The sequence below is a fragment of the Malurus melanocephalus genome, unplaced genomic scaffold, assembly GCF_030028575.1.
Source record: "Malurus melanocephalus ecotype Western Australia unplaced genomic scaffold, MMel_1.1 scaffold_1200, whole genome shotgun sequence".
NCBI lineage: Eukaryota > Metazoa > Chordata > Aves > Passeriformes > Maluridae > Malurus > Malurus melanocephalus.
In genome coordinates, this window is record NW_026624432.1 from 20,393 (window position 1) to 43,370 (window position 22,978).

General features: G+C 37.2%; 1 protein-coding gene across 1 annotated transcript; it reads right to left on the reverse strand.

Moving 5' to 3' along the window:
• Positions 1-288: 288 nt before the first annotated feature.
• On the reverse strand, positions 289-17,446 carry ACTR2 (actin related protein 2). The gene is made up of 8 exons (XM_057387389.1): positions 17,300-17,446; positions 12,221-12,436; positions 8,647-8,719; positions 6,664-6,800; positions 5,734-5,883; positions 4,887-5,032; positions 4,379-4,511; positions 289-3,330 (listed from the first exon to the last, which is right to left on the reverse strand). The coding sequence occupies exons 1-8, from the start codon at positions 17,444-17,446 to the stop codon at positions 3,160-3,162; spliced, it is 1,173 nt and encodes a 390-aa protein (XP_057243372.1). The 3' UTR covers positions 289-3,159.
• Positions 17,447-22,978: the final 5,532 nt, after the last annotated feature.

Consider the following 22,978-nt stretch of genomic DNA (forward strand, 5'->3'; position numbering starts at 1 on the left):
GCAAAGGATGCTGAGGTCAATAAAAGTTGAGGGCTCTTCCATTTTGCAGCAAGGAGGTTGAACAAGAAAAAGATTCCTGTCCAAGGATTTTATTTTGTTTTGAATGAAACCAGGATGAAGGGAGTATTCTAAAGAATAGAGTATGACAGCAAGCAATAGAGAATGTGTTATTTTGTCATGTCAGATTTCCTCAGCAAAASCAGCTCATGATAGTTTTGTGATGGAAGTTAAGTTAGAGAAAAACTGACAGAACTGTGATTTCCCAAAGGAAACAAAGCAAACATAATCTACTTTGAAAAAAATCTGATTTTATTTTTGTATTGAAAAGACCTGTCAACTTAAATAGATGTTTATTTCCATTCATGGTCTCAACCAGTGTTGTGTGTTAACATTATTCAGAACTGTATAAAAAGCCATCTGTGTTACATTGGTTAACATCCTAGAACACTGGGGGAGGGGAGGGTTTGAAGCAGCTTAACATTAAAAATAGGATGTTCCCAAAAAACTTACAACTGATGCGGCATCTTCTATTCTAATTTTATAGGAGCTGAAGCATTTTGCAAATACAATTCAAGTTATTTGGTCTTCAAAAAAACTTTAAAACCAGATTGCTTTCATAGCAGTATTGAAGCTGTCAGCTGAGAGGACACACACAACACTCTTGTGTGTGCAAACACATACATGGAAAACCACACTGAGCACAACTGGAACACCCCATTCAGTATCTGCATTACGAATGTGTTCCTCTGAATCCATGATCACAGTTAATTTAAAATGCTAGTTGCTTTTTTTAATATATACATGGTTTCCATGGAAACCCAAGATTCTGCACAATCAACTGACATTTATTACTCATGGTGCTGTGAAGTTCTCTAGTGAAAGGGCCAAATTCCAAAACCTTTACTCAAACATGCACATACCTCACTGAAGCCAGTGGACAGGGGAGAAGATGGTTTAGAAAAGGGGTTGCAGGGTCAAGGTCTAGATTTGAAAAACCACRTGACAGATTGTCATTTAAAAAAAGTTTTTAAGTCATTCTTTGGTTTATTTCCATGATTCCCAACACTGTCTGAAAAGCCCAGAGACAGTCACATGAGAAATCATAGCTCTAAAGCAAGCCCACAGCATTTTTAAGTCTTGTGTATTAAATGTTTAGAAGACTACAGGAATTCAGAGTACCCCTTACATTCATGTCCCCAAAAATCTAGTAACTGCTTAAGTGCATGCACTGAGGCATGACCGGCATGCCTGTAAATTCATATTGTTCAAGTTAAGAGTAAATATAGCTGCAAAAAACCCCACCCACCTATAATTAAATGGTCATTACTAGCAATACTATAGTGACTGTCTTGTTATTAAAGAAATGCAGACATGGGTTCTGCCCCTTTGGCTCGCTCAGCCAAAGGAAGCTGTCTGCTCAATTTAGAAAGGAAGCACATTTTAAGAATCCAAGGGAGTTTAATATTTCCATGTTCTTGGGGTCAATTATTAATGTAAAGATGTAGACAAATGGTGAGTATATGAAAGCATCTCTCGTACATTCCAAGGTTTGGAAGTCAAAAGCAGATCTTGACTTCCTCGTGCTTAAATGTTATGGTAGGCTTCGAAAACCAGTAAGAAGTAATATAATATTTCAATGGAGAGCAAAGTAGAACTAAGTCTAGCTAGCATTTGTATGCAAGCAGKTTTTGCTATGCTTAATGTAAGGCAGATTTTATTGCAAAGATAGTTACCAGTCTGCTAGTAGGAAAAAAAATGCAGGCAACTACACTCAGAGAAGGTGGCTGATAATTACTAGTGACAACTTCTATTTTTTAGAACAACTCAGCTTTAATGTACTTTCTGGAAACAGCATTTTAATCACTGGTTTTCACTTCCTTCCCCATCCCATGTGAAGTATCAAAAATCAAGACTGGATAAAATGAATTGTGGCTATTTACCAACCAACAACATCTCATATTCCAATGTTATTCTTAACTGGAACAAATATAAGTCATTCTTTATAACCTACTGCCACTGGTTGTTTATAAATATCTGCTTGCTGCAATAAACACTGGTCATTGAAATATTCATTTGCAGTAACTACTTGGCACTAGGTTAATATACTTGTAAAGTTTAATGGAAGTGCTTCTGATGTACATACAAGCACTTAAAACATCAGACTTTTTAAAACTTAGTTCTGGGGCTTTTAATAYCTGTAGTTACAGTTTTCACAAGCATTTCTGAAAGTATTAAATCTCAATAAGTTTAGAGGCTCCTGTCTCAGCATATATAAGTTCCTTCAACAATTACAGAATAGGTAATTTAACATTCTTGCTTCCTATGCTGAGACAACACRGTACCAAAATTTAGTTATAAAAAGAGGCATTTTTGGTCAGGCTGACCCCCCCAGCTGTCCCTTAACAAAAAAAGCAACACAGCTCAAACCTGTCTCCTCTCTCCAGAAAAGACACCTAAGGCCACAAATGTACATTTGCCAGAACTTCAGGTGTTTCTCCATTCGTGGCAACTGCACATTCCCACTTAGAGAAATACAGTCTGAAGGCCCCACCACCACCTTTAAGGATGAACCACCTCAGAAGCCAGTTTAGGCAGCAGTGCATATGAAACCACRTTACATCAAAACAGTGTGTTAAAGCCATTCCAGCTACTTCAACTAGTTTTTAACAATGTTTAATCAAAATTCCTAATTGCAGGAAAGAAAAAGATCCCAAACTTAACGTAGAGAGAGAGGCATAAAGATGCAAAGATAACCACCACAATGATCCAATAGCAAAAACTCTTGTTTAAAGGTTTTCTTATGCTAAAAAAGGCACACAACCCCTTGTGAACTAGAGACAAAAGCTAGCAGGACTACAGCAATAAACCCAGAAGAAAAAGCCTACCAGAATTACCCAATTGCCTACTGGGAGGGAACAATGAAGTAGACAGGCTGCTCTTGCTCCGTTTTGTTTGCAGGGAAGTGGTCAAATTTAATAGTCAAATTTAGCCACATTAAGAAACATTTAACAAAAGCTACCCCAAGAAACCAGAACAAAACCTGACGTTTGGGTCAAAAGGCCACAGACAGGCCCTTCCATAGCATGTAGCTGAGTGAGTTCAGAGATTGGCAATGAAAGAAAAAAGCTTTAGACATGTGATGGGAACAAGCTTTGGGATTTATCGAACAGTCACACCAAGCTTCTCCAGCACACGCACTCCCTTTTCTTGGTATTCTTGTCGGGTCATCCAGAAGTTGTCTTTGTCTTTCATGATGTCTGCTAGAACTGCACCCCCCAGAAACACCATGTGCTTCCGACGAGGGGGATCTTCGATTCGGATCTTAAATTTCTGAGAAAAARAAAAGAAAGAAACTGTTACTGGGATTCTTAAAACAAAGCCTTGCAAAATAAAATTGGGCTTTCCACCAGAACAATGAAGTGGAAACTGTCTAGTGGGAAAAATGCAACTACAAAAGTGAAATGTTAGCACAGGGTGCTCTGTGCGAGCTTCCAGCTTGTGCAACCAAAGTAAAATAATGACCTTGCACTGGAAATTAGATACAGCTATTGACACTCGACCAAAAATTGTACTTTCAGTATATTGACAAAAACCTAAGAGTCAGAATACTGACAGAAAATTAAAGACCAAATTTTTGCACCCCAGGAACACTGTAAAGAGTGAAATAATTCCTAATCTTTGAAGGCTSAAATTATCAGAAGTTACCAGATCATCAAATCGTGAGTATTTTAGAATTATACCAATTTACACAATCTAGACAGCTTAACTAATTAATATTCCTTTAAGTTCTTCAGTGCTAAAGCTCTAACTTCAAGAGCAAAAATGAGTGAAATACTGTCTCAGATGTAAAACATTCTGTACAATTGAGTCATTCTGTATTGCCACAGAAGATCTTCAGAGAACACTGTATTTAGAACCAGGGAAGTTCAGCATTAGAAACTCCACTCAAAGGAATTCTCACTACAACACAGTTACCTCTGTAACGTGTGGCTGTTGCCTGTTTATCACAATAACCTAAGGAAAAAGGAAAACTTACTCCCCCTGAAACTGTGTAAGAACTCCAGCCTTTCACTTTTGACTACTTCACTTGTAGTATGAACCAAAACTTTCACAGATTAAAAGAAAAAAAATTTGCTCAATGACAACATTAAGGCACAGAAATTCCTTAGCTTTGTTTAACCAACATTACAATTTGTGTTGTGGCATTTATCAGCCTATTTTACATTCAAACCAAACGCAGGACGAGAGGCAGCGATTTTGTGAGCTGCACGGAGTGACAGAACCGCAGCCTCTGTCATTTCTGACCGCTTGGTTCCCTCTAGTGGGGATTCAGGGGAAGTCTCTGCGCCCCTGGATGCAGCGGCCACTCGATACCCACCGAGAGTTTCTCCACATCTCCTTTCAGAACTCGTTCCAGGTAGAGCTGTTTCAATTCCCGCTCCAGTCGTGAAGGCAGCCCGGGGTACATGGTGGAGCCTCCAGACAGCACAATGTGCTTGTAGAATTCAGACCTGACCAAAAAAACATACTCTTTGTAGGGTTGTATAGTTTACTGTGTACCTCTACAGACAGGAGAGTAAATACAAATCTAAAAACAGTCACTACACAAAGACAGACTGCACAAGTTCAGCAGACTTGCTYATGCTTCCCAAAAAGCAGAAATAAAAAAAATCCTGTGCTTTCAAGATTTTATCTTTGCTCATTCTTAYCGAAATAAGTTTCCAGACAAYTTGTTAAGCTTMAAGAGCTCAGTTTGAGCCCCACTCRCAGCACACACCCTCCCCCAGGAGCACACATCAGTGTCTAAAGCAAAAGTTGATACTTTGAACACAGTTCTTGCATCACCCCTGCACCCAGACTGAGGATTTTAAACATTCTGCTCYTACCTGGTATCAATGTCAGCTGCCTGGATGGTGTTGAACAGCAATTCAGCCACACCAACCCCTTCAACATTGATTAAGTGAGGCTGGAAGAGAGCCTCCGGTGCCTCAAACCGTTCCCCACCAACTTTGATAATCCTGCCATCCGGGAGCTGGGGAAGAAACACCACCATTGAAAAGACTACTTTTAGCCACTTGGATACTAAAAAAAACCCAAGAGGAAATGACCTACATTGCTCCCAAATGTTTTAAYACAGGAAATTGTTGATAATTGTCAGCACTGCAAGAAGTCGTTCAGTAGTACTGAAAGAATATACAAATTCTTTAATCACTCTGCAATTCACTTTGAGACATCAGGCACCAGACACATCCATACTGACTTACCCAAACATTTCCTTGCCAATACCAACTCCTAACAAATTTTAAAAATTATCTTACAGAAAGAATAATGCTTTTCTGCAAATTCTTCCAACTGTGATCACAAAGTTTCCACTAAGAGCAAGTTTACCTTTCCTGACACCAAATATCAGTCTCACGTCTCACTGAAGCATGGATGAAGCTGAAATAATTTCATATGTTAGAGTAAGTCCACTTTCTCTACAAATTCCTGTACTATAGCACTCATATTTCAAWTATCTACAATGATAAAAATGAGTACCAAGTCTTACAGAAAATCTAAAAGGAAAAACACCTGTAGGAGATTTTCCCAGAACCAATTAATCTGATTCTACAGGCTGGAAGGGGAGCTACTGCCAAGAAAAATTAATCAGGAATCAATGCTGAATGCTACCTGAATTTAAACCTAGGAAGTTTAGGAMAAAAAAAAAAAAAAAAGCTGTCTCGAGACACTTACCGTGTAGGATTCAACTAGAACTGTGGTCTCTAGTGCCAGCTTCTGCTCCTGTTCAATGTTGTACCCCACATAACACAGCTTCTCCTTGATCATGCGAACCGTCTCAAAATCAGCAGAATGGTTGAAAGCRTAACCTCGAAGCAAGAGGAGCTGCAGGGAGCACAGCAGGTTAGCAGAAAATGAGAGGAGCAATCCAGATCTCTCAGTGGAGGGGTACATTTAAACACATGTCTTTGTTCATGTCCCTTTTTCAGCTGCAAATTTGGGTGTTAAGACAAATCCGTCCCAGTGTACCCATTATCAGCAGAAAAGCAGAAGCATTACTCCAAATGGGAAATTTCCTTCATCATTACAACTTTCAGCATAACCAGCACAAAGACAAATGAAAAAAACCCAAAAATAATTCTTATCTTTAGAATTTAACTTCAGAACACTCCTGTATTCCAGTTTAACYGTAAGATTTGTCAATCTAGAATGTTGTGTATATTTAAAACACCCAAACAAATAAATTGTCTATCAAATATCTTATTTAATAATCAAGGAAGAATCACAACACTATTTTCCACACTGTAAGAAAGTCTTTATGAAAACTGATGACTAGAACTGAGAGAATACAATTCAGCTTTCACTCTAGGTATTGAGAAAGCCAACTTTTGAGTTTTTCCTTCCCAAATATGGAATAAATTCCCTTCCTACAAGACTGCCACTAAGAAAATGTGTTGTCTCTGAATAACATCAGTATCATCACACGTGATTTAGATGAGGAAATACAGTAAGAATAGACTGATGTAATGCAAAGAATACAGGAGTTCTTTATGTCATTTACATACAATAAAGGGAAAACATATAGTGGTTTCTTACTATCAAGGGATTTTGACTTGAACAAACATAGCAGAGATATCTCATCCTTAAAGCCTCTTCTCAGCTTACCTTAATGAGGTACCTAGTGATATCCCTCCCAGCGATATCTAACCGTCTCGTGAGGTGAGGGAGAGAGAACCCTTCATAAACTGGGCAAATGTGAGTGACACCATCCCCAGAATCCACAACAACACCAGTCAGCAAACCTAAAAGAACAGGGAAAGTACAACTTTAGTAGCACTTTCATAAATAGAGTGAGTTTAAAATAGGATTTTTCATTGTAATCTGACACAACCTCTCCTCCCTCACTCATCAATAGATTTTAAACTTTAGGTTTTCATAGTAACAAATGCTTTATTAAGTATTCTATTTTTACCTAGATGCTTAGAACTCTACTGCTCACAATTTTAGCTGGTGTTTTGATATCTTAAATTGCACTCTAATTAAATAGAGTACCTATGCTTATTAAATGCTTATTGGGGCACTCCTCCACAGATTCAATTGTGCATCCGTATATTAATTTCTCAAATATGAAGAAACCTAGATATTCAAGTTTACCTTGTAAAATACTTAGGACTTGTTSATTTTGACTGGTATTAAAAAACCAAATACTTCCATAAAGTAGACAATATTTGGACTATGCATAATACTTCCTCATAGAAGTAACTTTAAGCCGAATCAGATCCACTTTCACAGACTAAAATAATCAACTCTCCTGAAAAAAGTTTACCACAAACTATTAAATTCTAAGGTATACAACACAGATAYCATTAATACGTATGTAGGAAGAGAAATTTCTATACTAGAGGCAAAAATCAATAGTAAAAGTTGATCAGAAAACAGTTTTATAGTTTCTCACAAGCTACGTAAAGCAAGAAAACATTTTAAGGGGAGATCTTAGAAGTGTGGTGCACTGCAATGAGGCACATCCCTCTGTAACTTCAGCCACTGCTTTAATCTTTAAAGTAACATAAATGAGTAGAGTGTTTTAAAGGGCTTTTAAAAAAAATTTTCAAATGCAAATGTTTGATTTACATGTCCCTTGATTTTTACATCTTAGAAAGTCTTCAGCTTTGTTTTAGATGATGGTGTGTAAAAACACTGCAGACTGCTCTAAGTTGTCTCACATTCTGTTATTTACAAAGTAATTGAGAACTATTCAGTAAGGTACGTGTACAATTACAGCAGAATTTAAGACTGTAGATGTCATCAATTAAATATTTATAAGTAATCAAACCAAAGAAAAACCAAGGGGGAAAAAAATGTAATAGCACAGATTGCAGCAAATAAAATTAATATTTAGGTTCGCAAAAGTGGTTTTTGTTCAAGTAGTTTTAATGACTTGCATGGCAGCACCACCTTTCCAGTACCTCAGTGCTTTTGCTCTTGGTCATARACACTGCAGTGATGTGTTAATGCACATGGATATTTATGTCCTGTTATGTGACACCTAAATACACCAAGTCACAAACAAGGAGTCATGGTACTAGAACTGATGTGCTTGAGTAACTTCTTAAAATCCTAAATGAATTGCAGTTGATAGAATTTCAATCGAATTCAGTCAATCCATCATTTTCCACTCAGGATGAGGACCATTTCAATCTAGTTTATCTACAGCAAAAGACTCAACTTTATTTTTTCCTCATGAAAATAGTGCAAAAGTGACATGATCACCTTCTTGAAATGTTCTCTTACTCATGGTAAGAAATTCTTCCTTTTTCAGAAAATCTGGAGCAAGCCATYAAGACTTTATGTCAATGGCAAAACAATTACACCCTGAAACAGTAAGTTTTCAGAAACCAGGTTTTTGCATTTATCCATGAAAATAATACCAACAGTGGTACCTATCAATAGTTGCTAAAAAAAAAAGACAAAACCAAACCTGTCAGTCAGAGCTGAGTTTCCTTAGAGAACAGCATAGAATTTAGCCCAAGATTCAGTAATACCATATCAGTACTTTGGCTCAACAACGTATTTCTAAACTAAAGAGATTTTATTTTTCTAAAGTTTCTAAAAATTTTATTTTTATAAAGAGTATTTATTTTTGCCTACCTTGAGCATACAGAGTAAGAACAGCCTGGATGGCTACATACACTCCAGAAAACTGGTATGTCTCAAACATAACCTGAAAGATAAAGGCAAAAATTAGCTTCCAAAACAGGCCAAATACCTCAAAGAAATTTCATCAGTGTTTGAAAATTGTAATTCTASAATTTTGTATTTTTACTAATCAAAAACACTTCCCAAGAAATTTCATCACATAGATTCTACTCAAACATAAGAAATCTATGTGCTTTAGGACAGTGAGGAGCATGTTCAGTTCTGTATCTCACCTGTTCACACCAGACAAGCCAGATGAAATATTCCACATCTGTTTAACAACAAAAGCAAATACTTACAAGGAGCCCACACACCAATTTCTGCAGCTTTACACAAATTTTCACTTTTCCAAAGTGCTTAATGAGTGGGAGGCAGTACTTGTAGACCAGCCAAGCACTTCATTACTGAAGTGTGGCTTGGGAATAAAATGTTTGTTAACAATGCTTCAAAGCAAAGTTCAGGCATTTTTCATTCTTCATATTAAGCCATATACACTTTATACAACTGCAGACCATGCCAAGTAAATACCAATATCATGCATATCTCAGTCTCGAATAAGCCCAATGTCACAGGTTGTTCTCTCCATCTGGATCACCTTCCCTTCTTTAAAGGGCAATCAACAACAAACTTATAAAATTAGTGCAAAATCCACTTCAGAGAGAAAACTGCAGGTTTACAGAATTCATACTGAAACATGAAAAGTGTGTGGTTGTCTTGTACTCTAGGTTTCCCTAATCACTGAACTACTTTCAGTTAAGAAGCAGGCCAAGATTAAAGGATGTAGAGTTTATAGGATCTTGTCTTCTTTCTAAACACACAAGAAAAGGCCAAGTAAACAAATCATGCTGTACAGCAGTTTTCYCCTCAAAAAGCTTTACCAAGAGAAATGGATGAACTCTGATTATTCCAACACATCAGAATTTTTACTTTTGCTACTCTGCAGCCTTCTGAACCCTTCTGCAACTTCTAGGATTAGAAACTGAATCCTAAGTACTCCCACTGCTCAAGTAAAATATATCTAAATATTTTTGAAGAAAAAAGCTGATGTCTGACAATTTTAGAATTCTGAACTATTTAAAGAACCTCCTMCGTTAGAACAGTGTGAAAAGGAACAGAAAGGGAACAGCTGAAAGGGCAGCAACTCAAAATAGATCCCCTTTGAGTAGTCATTGTGTAAACCCAACACTATWCCAATGGATATTTTCAAACAACCTGCATGCTTACTGAATGAAAAATAATGTAAGAAAAATCAAAATTATCACCTTCATACAGCAAAATCAATATTCAAATGGCATTAGTTACTGCTCTTCACGTGTACCAAATCCTAAGGGCCTCCACAATACCCTAATATAACCTCTGGGGGTGTTGTCATTTTTTTCTTTCATGATATACTTGACATAAAAGATGCCTTGACACAGGACATATATGTTAACAAATTTAAAGATGCAAATACTGATGTTTCCCTGAAGAGATTCTTCTCCACATGACAGCAGATTTTGGATTACCTACAAAATGATGTTCTAATTGAGCACAGAAAGGAAGAATTAAAAATGGGGGAAATACATGAAGAATCCTAGGCTGGATTAGATGAAGTGACTGTGCTCGAGTGTCTCTACAGCTTCTTGATTTGCCACTACAGTCTGGCTGCTTCTGAGGGTGTTACACARTGACAGTGCAACAGATAGAGACAAACAGCAAACACTCCATTCAGCTGAAAAGCACCCAGGGTCTTGTACGTGCTATGAAAGGAAAAGCACTTTTAAAATATATATATTACAATAGAGCTGACATGTGAACACTTGCTGCCTTACTATGCAGCWGGGTCTGATAGCAATGAGGTGAGAAAGAAAATTACTGGAAACAGAATGAAGGACAGCATGTATAATTATCTATCATCTTTATATGGTCCAGATGACTAAGCTTTTTTTCTAAAAAGCTACTGCACTGTATCACAAAATGCAGAGACATTATTAGATTTACTGCAGGCTTTAGGAAGTATCTTCATTCAGTCCTCTGCCTCATACTGGCCTTGCCTCCCTGGAAAGKAGGAGGTCATGTCAAAAATGGAAGGAATATAAATACGATGCAGTTCAACTAAATATTGCAAGTTCTCATAACACTGTGTTCCATTAAAATATTAATAGAAAAAAYGAGCTTCTGTGTCAAATTTATATTTACAAAAATGGATTCGAATTCTCATTAATCATCTGCATCAAGATTAAATATCTACAGTCTCTGGGGTGGTGTTAAAGAAGCAAATGGAGCAATACAAATATTCTATCRGAATTCAGAGGGCATGCTAGACTCTTGAATTTTTGGTACAAAATTACTTGGCACCAGAATAACTAAAATCCATCTTTTTGTATTTATCAGGCAAACAGAAACAAGAACACTACTGCTGACAACTGAAAAGGAAAGAAGCCTGGACAGGAAATAGAGCCATTCCTGCCACGTGGAGGYAACTCAGAATAATCTGCTCTGCATACCACACCACAGCTGGCTGATATACAATACACGATATTACTTAGGTAATAAATGTCCACAATTGCTAAAAAAAAAAAAAAAATGTTGAAATTAGATTGCACAGTTTGGTTGTTCTCACTTAAGCTTTTCCAAATTTGCTAGACTTTATTTGCTCCCAGGTCACTGAAAAAGGACTAGCACAAGCATATTCATTGCCACATTGCCAAAAGCACTGCTGTAGCTGTGATATCAAAAGGATTTCAAAGGAAAGATCAGCAGGTGATGAAAAATGTAAATTCTTAATAGACTAAGCAACAATTTGGGGGAATATATATGTATATATATATGTACACAAAAGCTTTGATAATCAAACTTAAATTAACTGAAAATACCTACGATGTTTATGAGAAAATACCCCAACAAAACAGAAAACAAAACATTTTGTTCTCATCAAACATTACTGCTCTTCAAAACCGAGTCTTTCTCACACAGTACAGGAGCTAAACAATATGCATCTGACAACCTACATCAAACACAAGGTTTAGCTGGAKCTTAGATCACCCAGGGCAGCACTTTGAGATTGAGAATGCAAGAACCAGACTTTCCTTCTTAGAAGGCTTTCATTGATAATCCCTAGCAGTAATTAAAGATTAGTGCACTGGTTGCCATCACACCTTTGTCTCAACTACCTCCAACAACACTGCTCCATCTGGTAAGCATCATCCAGCTCCAATCTCCTCTGCATTACTGGCTCATACAAGTCCAAGTAATTTAAAGTAATTAACACTCATCCAATAGCTCATAATCAACATATCCTCGGTATATGAAGACAGACATGTATTTCCAATGCTCYGATGTGAGACAAGAAGCCTGCTTACAGCKKGTGAATGAGATCAGCTGGTTTGAATTTAAGCACAGTAGCATTCATGCCTATGGCTAAGAACAAGTTTTGGTTAGAGAACAGAACTGCTTTGCTTCAGACAGCCACTGYGTGTTGCTGGAACAAAAAGTCTCTTAGCAATGCTCCAATGACTGTATATCAGTTTCTACTAGAYAGACATACCTCCACAATCTTCTCCCTATTTTTAGTTGGATTCATGGGAGGTTCTGTGAGTAGTATTTTACAATTTTTTGTGTCAATRTTAAGTTTTTCTGGTCCAAACGTGTAATCCCAAAGGTGCTTCATATCATCCCAGTTTCGAACTATGCCGTTCTCCATYGGATAATTCACTTCCAGCATTGATCGTAATTCACTGGCTTCATCACCAACCATGAGATCCTGTAAAATTTTAATACAAAAACATGTCAGTGCTTACATAGTTTTCTAAACACCAAACTCCTCAAGAATGACAGTGAACTGCTTCAGCTTGTGTCCAGATGTGTTCCTACACAATGCCCACATTTTTGAATCATTTGCAGGTACTCAGGAGAGAAGCAGAATATATTTCATGTAATATTTAAATTTGGCTGTTACCCATCCCAAAGCTTTTCCAAAATAAACATTATTAATTCRATTTTTTCAATTAACCTTAATGAAATCAATAAACCCTGGTAGAGCTATAGACTACAAAGACCTCTGAAAGTACAGATGTTTCTCCATTGACACCTCCAAAATTATTTTATCAAATACTATTTTCTAAGAGCCGAGATGCAAAACAGCACATAAGGGTAGTAGGTGGGATTGGCAGAGTATTTTTCCATGCATGTTGCAAATTTCTGTGCACAATACCAAAAAAGGAATAATGAGTGGTGAATAAGCATACCAAACAGGAGCAAAAGCAAATAAGAGATTATAAGTTYCACACCAGACATTAAAAGAAACAATGGTTTACATATTGCCTGTGTCAATAGGGTGTAAAGAGACACATCTAAATATAAAATATATATAACCTCGTCAGTTCCTTGCCAGAAACCCAGTAATGCATTCTTGCACAAACACAACCAACTAATGCAATTTGTATAGTCATTTCACACTGATTAAGCAATCTGTTTATTAATGTTAGTTATGCAAACATCACACATTCAAATTAGCAGCATCACATCTTCTCCTTTCCCACGTATTTCCCACAGGAAGTATGCACAGTAACATCTTATCTTTGCTCCCTATTATATCCCGTACTTTTCTAAAGAAGCCTGAACTGACTCACTTGTACTTAGGCTGTAAGAACATATTTCTAGGCACTGTTAGTGTCCATAGTAATATTAATAGGGGAAAAAAAAAAAAAAGCCAGCTGCTTCATCCAAACATATGCCACCACAGTTTGCAGTTGCTGTGGCAGTTGGAAATGAGGGTTACTCAACCTACTATTCAGTGCCAGGGAAAAAAGGATGCACAAAAAAAAATAATCTGTTATCCGGTTTATAATGCCTGCTTTAGAAGTAACCTAAGTAGTTACTGTTGACTACATAAAAAGGAAGTTAATTGAAAATAGTTTAAGTGAAACCATTCCTCTTGCACCCCCTCTCCCTGACAAAGTGTTTTGATTTGTTTTCTTTTGCACAGYAGATCACGCTTCAGCTCTCGACTGTACAGAAGACAAAAGTCAAGACTCCAACACTTTAAATCAAAAGCACTCTAGTGAAACCATAGTATGAAAACTCCACCATGCAGCCACATTACTCATGAGAATTCAAGACGACACAAACTCCACCAGTTAGAAGAATTAGAAGCCTTTTTTGTGCACTGCTCTTTGAGGCTCTATGCTGCYCAACAGAACACAGCCCAGGAAAAGCCACTCTTCAAAGGTGCAAAGTGAAAGTTGCACAGAACTTTCACATCCTTTTAAAACAAAGCTAAAGGGCAGAACAATTGTTCTYTCTTGAGAACATCAGCACTAGCACACTAACAAACACGTACACTTGGCAATCAAAGAGGAAGAAGGACAACAAAAATCAAACTTGCAGAAAGCAATCAGTATCGTGGCATCCAATGYTTCCACCACTTCAGTACTCAGTAGCATCTGTCTAACTGAAATCTAAATGTTTCTTCAAATTCTTGGTTTGTAATAATAGAGCAATTTCTACTGTTAAAGATGCTGAGTTCATGTTGATCTTTCAGTGTTATTCTTGCATCTTGCACAACTACAGGTTATGTAGCATTTAAAAGCAAWACATAAAATATTCTCATTAATTAGTTGCCAGTAAACCAAAGCAATGAACAATGTCCAAAGTAAGTGTGTATTCAAATGTAAAATGTAAGACAAGACAAAACAATGAAGAGCATTTAAAAAATAACATAACAGCTACTAGGTCTCATCAAGCAAAAATGGTAAACAAAAAGCACAGGGGCACCTCACTTACCATCATTTTGTTATTCTACTTCAACAGGTCAAGAAAGGTGAAGAAAAGGTAGAAGCAAGAAAGTCAGAAAAGGCCTAAATGAAATTCTCAAATTATTTTAAGTACACAGTAGAATTAGGCTGAAAAGAGATGCATGTACAGCAGGAAATGATCTGAGTTAGWTTAGTTAGGGCCAAACTAACATTATCAGGACATCAGATTAAATTGTCTCTTTAAAGKAAGTTATTGCTAAAGGGGCAAATCATGTTTAGGCATCCTAAGCTGCAAACAAGATCTGTGTTTGTATCTGAGTGTATCTGAGTGTATCTGCCTATCTTTCATAAATAGTATTCTGTGTATAAATATTCTGTAACAGTGGAGTTTTACCCTGGGCAAGGGATTTACCTGAACTAGACAAGACTCTGCACAGGACAACTGACTATAACTAGCTCTGACAATTGTTAAATTTAAATTTTGTTTTAAAAATTCCCTTAATATGTSCAAGAGCTAAAACTAYTTGTCAATACTGACTTACTAATACCTTCCAAATCTGCTGCAAAGACTAGTTAAGTCAGTAAAAGCTAAGAGTAGCACCTATGCTTCTGGTTTTAGAGTCTCAAGGTAGCAATTTTAAGCAAAATAATCCCAGTAACAACTAAAATCCTGAGAAGGAGAAAAAGCTATATGCCTGCTGCTAGCTGAAATGAGAATCCATAAAGAAAATATGGCCAAAGCAATTTGAAATTGGTAACTCAATGGATGATAACTGCTGTTTTGATCAGCTTCCAGGCTCTTTTCACTGAGTTTCTGAATTTCACAGGAGTGGCAGCTTTCCTGAATAGTTTTGAAAAGTTAAACTGATAATCTTCTTGTCAGCTTCCTTTACTCAGTTTTAAACTTATCCCATAAGAACTCACAGCGAATGCCTAGAATTAAATTTTGGCATAAAACTCATCCACTAAAATATGTTTATTTTTAGGAAATCTGCAAGATTCTCACAAAGAAAAACAGCACTCACACTTAACAAGACTTTCTACTGTATTATCCTACTGGGATACCCAAAGTATCTGTGGCAGGGATTTCTTCTGATACACTGCTTCCTTAAGAAAGGGTGACAAGTTGTTATAGACAGATGCTATAAAATTTCTAGAAGTAATCTAGACACAGTTTATAATCTGAAATATATCCACATGACCCATGTTCAATCAGACCAGCAATGCATGCAAAATTATAGTTTACAGGTYCTTTTGCTGATCTCATAGCAATTACCCACTTCTACCTCCTATCTTTTCAATGTAACACTGTTATCTTACAATAATAAATTACCAGATAGTCAGAGGATACCAAAACTGGCAGGACAGGTTGTATTGAATCAGCTGGAAAGAAAACATGACTTCARCGGTGAGATTTCACGCAAGAAAACTTTGGGGGGTTTTCAGAGTCATAAATCACTGCTTAACTTGAAAAAAACTTTACCAGGACCTCCTTAAAGAAGACTCCTCACATTAAGTTCAAGTAGACACTCAGAGAAATARCCCTCGTCAAGTCTAGAGAAAGGAATACATTTTCTCTCTCCTTACAAAAAAAATCTGCTCTACTGTGAAAGGGAAAGATCTCTATCCTCTCAACCAAATTGTCCAGCTGTCACAASGTAAAGCATTATTGAAAGAGTAACAAGACCAAAAAACCTACAATCACATTTTGAGAAGCTCTAGTGTCTCTCAGCCTTCTGACTTCCTTGTATGGCCTTCTGCTGAATCTACAACCATTTCACAGGCAGAAGYAGAAATCCGACAACTCAAGTTCTCCTTGTTGACTACAGGCTTCTGAAAATAAGGAACAAGACTAGACTGATTTCTTTTCCTCTTCCTAAACTGCTGCTCAGAAGCAATAAGGAAAGCAAAATCGAAAGCCTCTCTATGTGTGGTCCTTGTTAACCTTCACTGGCCTAAATGGGGACTTTCACAGTTCTGCATTGCTTCTCCCTCACTCTCCAACTGGAGTTTGCACAATGGTCTAGTAAGGCAGTCAAAACTTTATCTGACCAAGAAATCCCACTTTTTCAGCTGGATCAGCTCACTGAAGCAGCTCACAACATGCCTGCACAAGCAGCATGACCAGCACAAGGTGAGAATTGTGTGGCTAGAAGCAAGAAGGGAGGATGTGACCACARCAGGGCCAAGACATTTACTGCAGCCTGTATTGCAGGAGCAACTAGTAACATTTGAAGTGTTACTCTGTAATTATAAAATAAGTGAAAAATTATAGCTCCCTGGACTTCAGAAAATGAATTGGTTTTCYCCCCAAAGMAGCCTGAACAGAGCCTCTCCATCTCTAACTGGTGTGGAGTACCTACATTCATCAACAGCAAAAGGAAAACAAAAACCATAGAAACAATGAAACGCAAACACAACCAAGGTTAAACATCTCATACAAGATCACAGATAATCAACTCTGAGTAGAAAGCAAACCGTAYAAAAAAMCCTGGAAGCTCCWGCAGTTCTTCAGCAKTGTCTCAAAAACCCACAGTAYGGCTTGGTGACAGTCACTTCTGTCTGATTTCTGCCTTCTAATCCTGCCATCATTTGCATATTGGCATTTGAAGCCCCTTTTTGCCCAGAACCACTCGAGCCCTACCTGCTGCCTCCTCAGGTGTACTATCTGAAGGCYTCCAGTGCTTTAGATACCCTCTTCATAACTTTGTAGTTTGTGACAAGCTAAAATCCAATACAGAAATGAATCAAGAGATACTGAAACAGCATAAAAGGGAGTTAAAGAAAAMACATTTCCAAACATTTCATAAGTCAAAAGCTGCCCTAAATATTTTTATCTGTCAGAAAGAAATAATAATAAAAAAATTTACCTTGATTTCAATGTTTCCTACTTTAGCAGTTGATCTTATAATGGGTCTTCCAACCAAAGCTGGAAAAATGTGCTCTGGAAAATTTGAGCCTGCATAGCCACATTTCACAAACTGAAAAGGAAGAAATAATTTTATTAGAACATGCATTACTTTTGTTTATCAATAGAAAGCTGGTATGGGGTAAAAAATTAAAAGTCCAAATTTTTTACAAAGAGCATATGTCCCACTGGAAACGAATGTGATTTGTAATTTCAAATCAACCTTACACATTTAAAGATGCACAGATCTTTAAAACAGAATGAAAGTATTTTCCAGAATGTCTTCTGAATCAAGACTRTCAGATTTTTGAGAAACAGCATTAAAATGAGTAAGTACATTGCAAGGTGGAAAAAAGTCCAGTTGTCTGAACCTGGATTTCCTGCCACTCCATAAAAAATGCCTCTAGCAACTTGAAATCTGTAATTTTGTAATGGATCACCCTATAATGAGTACTCAATGAAACMTTATTAAATGACCTCTCCAATCAGATCACACAGTAGCATAATGAATTATACACCAGAAAAAAATTCCAGGACCTRGTGAATTCAAGTTTTATGCTCTTATAAAAAGTGCTCAAATGTGAACTAGMAATCCAGATGGATTTCTCAAAGTTTCATAATTTTCAGGGTTTCCTTTATGGATAAATTTTGCAGTAAGCACTTCTAAAACCAGCAGTACAACCAAAACCTCAGATGATGGCAGTTCACACCAAACAGGATGCTCTGAAAGAGTGTTTTTTACCCAAATATACACAAAAGGAAGCTTTATATCMCTGGGTTCCAAGATAGTATATATACTAAGAAAACAATGACAATTTACTCAACAGAAAAAAAGTGTATAGTCACTAGAGGAAGCTCAGTTGTAAAATGTGAACTTTAAATGTAGCAGCAAGAAGTTACAATTTTAGCTCATGGGGATCACCAAGTAATGTTTTTCAGTTATCCTCCTCTGACATTTATATATCCTACTCTGATGTTCTGCCTGCAGCTCATACAGAGAAGACTCCTCTTTTATTCTGATGCACAATTTGCACACTGGACCATATTAATACACCAGAACAAAAACATTTTCATCTGCAAAATTAYCCCACCATTGAGGTGCAGCAGTGGTAACCCAGCACCATGGGATCCCTTGGGTTGGAGGGAACCTTAGGAGCTGTCTCACCCAACCTTGGGTGCTGAATTCCGACCAACTTGCTCAGGGCTTGGACCAGCTGGGTGTTGGGAGCCCCGAAAACAGACAATCCTATCCCAAAATATCATTATCCACTGCAGGTTGCATTAAAACCATCTGCTAGAATTTTCCAAACAGTCACTGAGTTTTTTGAAGCAAGGTCTGAAGACTGCCACTGGAACAATTATCCCAGCAAAGAGTACAGCTAATTGCAGCTGAGAGGAATTGTCATTACAYTAACGGTAACATGAAAAGTCACTTGGGCTRTTGCTTGTAATTATTCACYTYACTGCAGTAAAAAAGGGCACCTGTTGTGGAAAGAAATTCAGAGAGCCAGTTAYAGAAAGAGCCAAGAGWTATTCTRATTAAAGCTAGGGTAATAGAGGGGAGAAAGGATTTTTATTTTGCTTTTTTGTGACCCTAGYTTCTTTCACTCATTCAGTGCTTGCTCTCAAAAGGCAGAGCTGTTTAGAATACCTGAATAATGATACTGTGTACACAACTCATTTCACTCATTCTACTTCAAACCCAGARTACTTTAAAAAGCTAAGTATTTCCCAATTCTTTTGGTTATACTAAGGMCAGAGCTACCTAAGAGTTATATAGATCTTATCTGTGCCTTCAAGAATGCAGTGCTGCTATGAGCACGCCAAGAGCAGCCACGAGCACTTCCGGATCACATAGCTGAATACACCAGAAGACTTCAACAGAAATTTTAAATTTTAGAAAACATAGTGATAGCTTGAAGGGCTGAGTCCAAACAATCGTTAGAGGCCCATATTAAAAAAAAAAAAAAAAAAAAAAAAAAAAAAGGATTCTGGCTCTAATCCTCAGCTGGGACAAGTCCTTTCCCTTTAGCTGAGAGCCAAGTGTAAAAAAAAAAAAAAAAAAAAGAAAAGCTCCCTGTCTGGTTTAGCAAATTACTGCATTAAGTGCAATCACACAATTTTTGTTGCTGCTTACAGAATGCTTGTAATAAAACTCATTGTGCAGATCCTGGTCAAGAAGGTTTTGTAAGAACCAAGGTCTAGGAAACAGCCCATGCAATCCCACCCTCCAGCTCAGGGTTTCCTAAATTGTTCTAAGCACAACCACAAGCACCTCCACACATCTTTACACCCATATATTTGTTTACAGATTTTTCTTCCTTTTCTGTCTCCCAGCATGAGGCAACCTCCCTACTAGACACCACCAGCCATGCTGGTCAACAGAAGTAAAAGGACAAATAATATCTAAACAAATCTTTACAACTCAAACTCCTGGAACATCTCCAAGAAACTCCACTACTCAAACTTTTCAACCCTGCTAAACCCCCACTATTTATGTAGCAACTCAAATGTATGCAACCAAAACAACTGCTACACAAGTATCACTGCCTCTTGGCCAACCTTTAAAATGCCTCTCAAAATCACACACAACTATACTGACCTAAAAACTGCTGACCTACAAAACCACAAAAATTCTTATTATTTGATATGAATAGTAACTGCCAGCCTCTTTTTCATTAAGACCTTGACACATCTTCCTGGGAAATCARCTATGTTGGCAATTAACAAATCCTAGATTTTAAAAACAAATAGTCATTTCTCCAACCAGCCTAAAACTGAACCAAAACCAGATTTAATTGATGCGAACTACAATGAGTGAGATTAAACTCAGACATTCACAGTCTGTTTCCCACCTCTTTCTGGCCAGAACAGAGAGCCTTAGAAATAAMATTCTACAAAATTTGATAGACTCAGCCATAGACAGAAATGACAGTTTTAACTCTCCTTAAATTTAAAATTTCCCCCTCCAGTCTACATAAAAAWTTGGTGAAGATAAGAACAAGTGAACCTTGTTTGTCAGCTCCCCATCAATAGGAGCATCCCCACTGTAATATTCTCCCTGACATAATCCTGAATATTCAGCTGGTTCAGTAGGTTTGTGATGACTTAACATTGGCTATTACAGCTGAAGAACCAGACTTGGTAAAACTACCAACAGGTAAATGCACCTAAGAAACACAGATGTGCATAATAACAGATTTTGGACAGTTTTGAATTTTTTGAAGGGGTACAAGAAACATRAGRTATTTCACCCTCCTGTCCTGTATAGGAAATCCTCCAAAATCTTCAAGTAAATGTTATGGAACAGCTTCTCTTTTCTCAGCCCAACATTAAATGCTCTCTGTTCCTGCCATTCTCAATTTGAAACCCTCTGGTTCAAGTACAGTGCATTTGTTTCTCTTCCACCTCTTGCTGTGCACACCCCTCACAACAATTATCGCACAATTTCAGTACAATGCTCATGTTTCCAACAGTAACATGAGCACTTCATTAATTTACCCACTTCTGCAAGGACTCCATCATTATTTGGTTTTGCACACATTTGCTATACATTCCAAATGTTTTAAGAACATCTACTTAGCTTGCCTGTGTGCAAGACCATGTATGTAAGAATTTTTACCATATATAGTTTCTTCTCCATTTCACTGTGGTTTWTACCGAGTCTTTCACTTCCTACTGAGTCATCAAACACTAAGAACTTGCATGTATAAGTGTTCTTTCAAACTAAAAGAATGAGGAAGCTCGCAAACAGGTCACATGACTGGTTTTAAAATGAATACCAATATTCTTATCAGATCTCTGTGCTTGAGCCTTTCCACCGATGCAACTCTCAAACAAAAACCCTAAAAACAGTTACAGCARTTTTACAGGCCAATAAGTAATTTTCCATTTGGCCACTAACAATAAGAACTTGCACCTCTAACTCTTTTGATCTTTGAGGTGCCATTGCCTGCTGGCCTCCCACAGTAGGTGTTGCAAGAACTTCCTCCTAGTCACCTCCTTCCTTAAAGATTGGCTGCAGCTTAACAAGAACAGTAAATTTCAAAGCTAAGCCTAATGTTAAAACTGCACCTGATTTTTCCAAAGATATTCTCCATTTTTTATCTAAGATTTCTGACACCTGGCACGAGATTTAATTTTAGTCATGGTTTTAAGCATGACATCAGAAATTGCTCTGACATAAAATGTCTCTTATAAGAGATGCCATAAAACATCATATAAGAAAAATATTATTATGAAAATACTAGTATGACGACATAGAACTGCTTGATATCTTCACATGCAGTTGAGACTCAAAAGTTTTACTGAATAGTTTTCTTTCAGCTTAGTTTTCCCAATTCTACTTCAGTTATCCCAATTCAATCCAATGACTTTGAGTTTACTGATTTAATAATTATTTCTTGATAATGTGCTCTCCYACCCAAGGTGTTCTGTGGCCAGGGTAATTCCAGACACACATCATTCTGCTCAAAGKCCAAGCTCAACACAAAGCCACACGAGCTGAAGTGACACAAGGCCCCTCCTCTTGCACCATAAAGGCACCTTCCACTCTTGTGGTTATTTATACAACTCAACAGAGGAAAAAAATGTATCAATCCAAGAGGTCTCTGGAATGAACAGTACAGATGCCCTACATTGTAAAGAAATCTGTGTTGCACACGCAGCTTGGGAAATTTGATTGGAAGAATCATTTTCACCCCATGTGTCATACCTGATACCAGCCAAGGCACAACACTGCTGTCACCACCAATACACTAAATATTTTACAACTCAGTGATTATTGCCATATAAAGGGCCACACCAAGGGATGAAGCTCTAAATGATTTTTTTCTAATCTGGGCCTCACAATAGGAATAATAAAGAAATAAAAACAAAAATAAAAAAATCCCAATAAACAAACAAAACCATAAAACAGTTCCCATATCCCTTTGAAGGAAGAAAATGCTAAATGCTATCTTTTCTTCTTTCCTTTTCCTAAATGATAGTGCAAAAAGTGCCCAAAGGCTCTGAACACTTGCCCTATTAAAGATGATTTTTATTGTAGGAGGGCAAACGAAGACATCAAAACTGTCAAACCCCTGAACAGTCAAATATGATKTTCTTCTTCCTGAACCATTCTAATAATTTCAGATGCTAACTGGAAAACCCCCAGTTTAAGATGCTGAATCTCTAATAATATCATCCTTTGACTCAGCTATTCTTTCCTAGGCTTATTTAAAAAAAATCCTCCTCTTTATTGGAAGTGTCCATATAAAATAAAAAAACTTGGGTTTTTTCCCATTCAAAAKATCTCGATGTACCACTAGTTATGTTAACTCTCCACGTAACACTGCTTTGCTAGCAGTAATCTTAGATTGCTAAAAAATTAGCAAGGGGTTAATATCCACCTATAGCATCTGATCTCTTTTTGATTTAAAATGGTACCTTTTTCACTTTCTGCCAAAAAAGATGCATTTCTAGCACAAGGATGGATTTCTAGCAGGTGCCTGCAAGCTTACAGAGGCAGGAAAAGGTGAAAAGGATGGGGAGAAAACCTTTGATTTAAAAATGCCAATTTGAAGGTACGTGGCAGATGAGAGAGGTATTACGGAAAGGATGATGCTCTATTTTGAATAGCAGCTGAAAAAAAAAAAAAAAA